Raw genomic sequence first — 1,350 nt, 5'->3', positions numbered from 1 at the left:
TTAAAATAATAAAAACTGAATAAATATTCATACTCACACACACACACACACACAAAGAGCTGCAAACAAAGTCAGAACATTGAAGAGGTCCTCACTTTACATCAAAGACCTCACTTTGATAGCAGAGATACAATTATCCAGCAATGCAGAAACTTTTTGACAAATTTATCAAAAGATAACAATGAAAGACTTGTCCTTTCACTTGTAGCTTTAACATCCTTGAACTTGGACTACAAAATCGCTGCAAGAATTTTTTTTATTTTTTATTTTTTGCAAAACTGGTTAGTGGAAGTCCATGACCTTATTAAGGAGTTCTGCAGCAAATATTGTGACTTTACTGTTCAAAAAACATAACGGGGAATAGAGAAAACTAAACAGATTGAACAATATGATCCACACAGAATATAAAAATATTTCTGCAGCATCAGGAGAAACTAAATCAAACTTTTCTGCAGAGACTCCCAAGTACACAACAAGAAGCATTTAATGGCTAAAAAATGTGGATCGTGCATGATATGTTCCCTTTAAACAATCATCAAGTGTATTTCAGAACATTTTTGCTTCAAGCTGCACTTCCAGCAGCTCTGACAGGTTCTTTGTGATGAACACAAAGATTTAAAATGCAAATCCTTTTATTAAGGTGACGGATGCAGCTTGTTTTCTCCCCCTCTAATTGGCTTTGGTTCAACGTTTAACTCAACTGTCTTGTATTTTCCAAGAAAGCTGATGCGTACCATTAATTTTTTATACTTTTTTTCTTAAACCTTCTCAATGCTCACTGAAAGAAGTGGCTATAATTGGCACTAAATGTAGTTTTTTATTTCTKTTGCAGGAAGTGGTTACAGCAGTTCGAGGAGGAGTGAATCCATCAGGACATTTATCCAATCAAACGAGCCTGTGGGACCTCAGCTCCTCCTTTTTCTTCGCTGGGACTGTCATCACCACAATCGGTGAGACGAAAATATTCTGTCGTGATATTAGAAATATATATATATTATATATTATATATTAGGGGTGCAACAATACATGTACCCATATCGAACCGGATCGAACAGTGCTGTATCGAACAATACAGATTTTAAAAATTTACTTTATCAACATGTCTTCTGAAGATGCTCTGTGTTAAAGGATCAGTGGATCTGTGTTCGACTACTCCACCTAGGCTGCATTTTTGAGCTCAGGTCCACTGAGAAACTTGCTGTTTCAGCAACATTTTATTAAAAACTACTTTTGAGGTTAAACAAAAGTTCATGATTAATTTAAATAAATTACAAGTTAGGGCATGGAAATTTCTCTTTTTTGTATCGAAAAAATATCGAACCGAACCGTGAATTTTCTGTATTGTTGCAC

At 35.0% G+C, this 1,350-nt stretch overlaps 1 protein-coding gene across 1 annotated transcript in view; it reads left to right on the top strand.

The window, feature by feature from the left end:
• kcnk2b (potassium channel, subfamily K, member 2b) overlaps positions 1-1,350 on the top strand; it is a 46,475-nt gene that overhangs the window by 17,578 nt on the left and 27,547 nt on the right. Inside the window, exon 3 of the mRNA XM_014007554.1 lies at positions 833-950. Within this exon, the coding sequence (XP_013863008.1) occupies positions 833-950 (118 nt within the window). The remainder of the gene's footprint in view (positions 1-832; positions 951-1,350) is intronic.

The sequence above is a fragment of the Austrofundulus limnaeus genome, unplaced genomic scaffold (genome assembly GCF_001266775.1).
Source record: "Austrofundulus limnaeus strain Quisiro unplaced genomic scaffold, Austrofundulus_limnaeus-1.0 Scaffold42, whole genome shotgun sequence".
Classification (NCBI taxonomy): domain Eukaryota; kingdom Metazoa; phylum Chordata; class Actinopteri; order Cyprinodontiformes; family Rivulidae; genus Austrofundulus; species Austrofundulus limnaeus.
The sequence above is the reverse complement of the archived record's forward strand: the minus strand, read 5'-3'. Positions and strand labels throughout refer to the sequence as shown.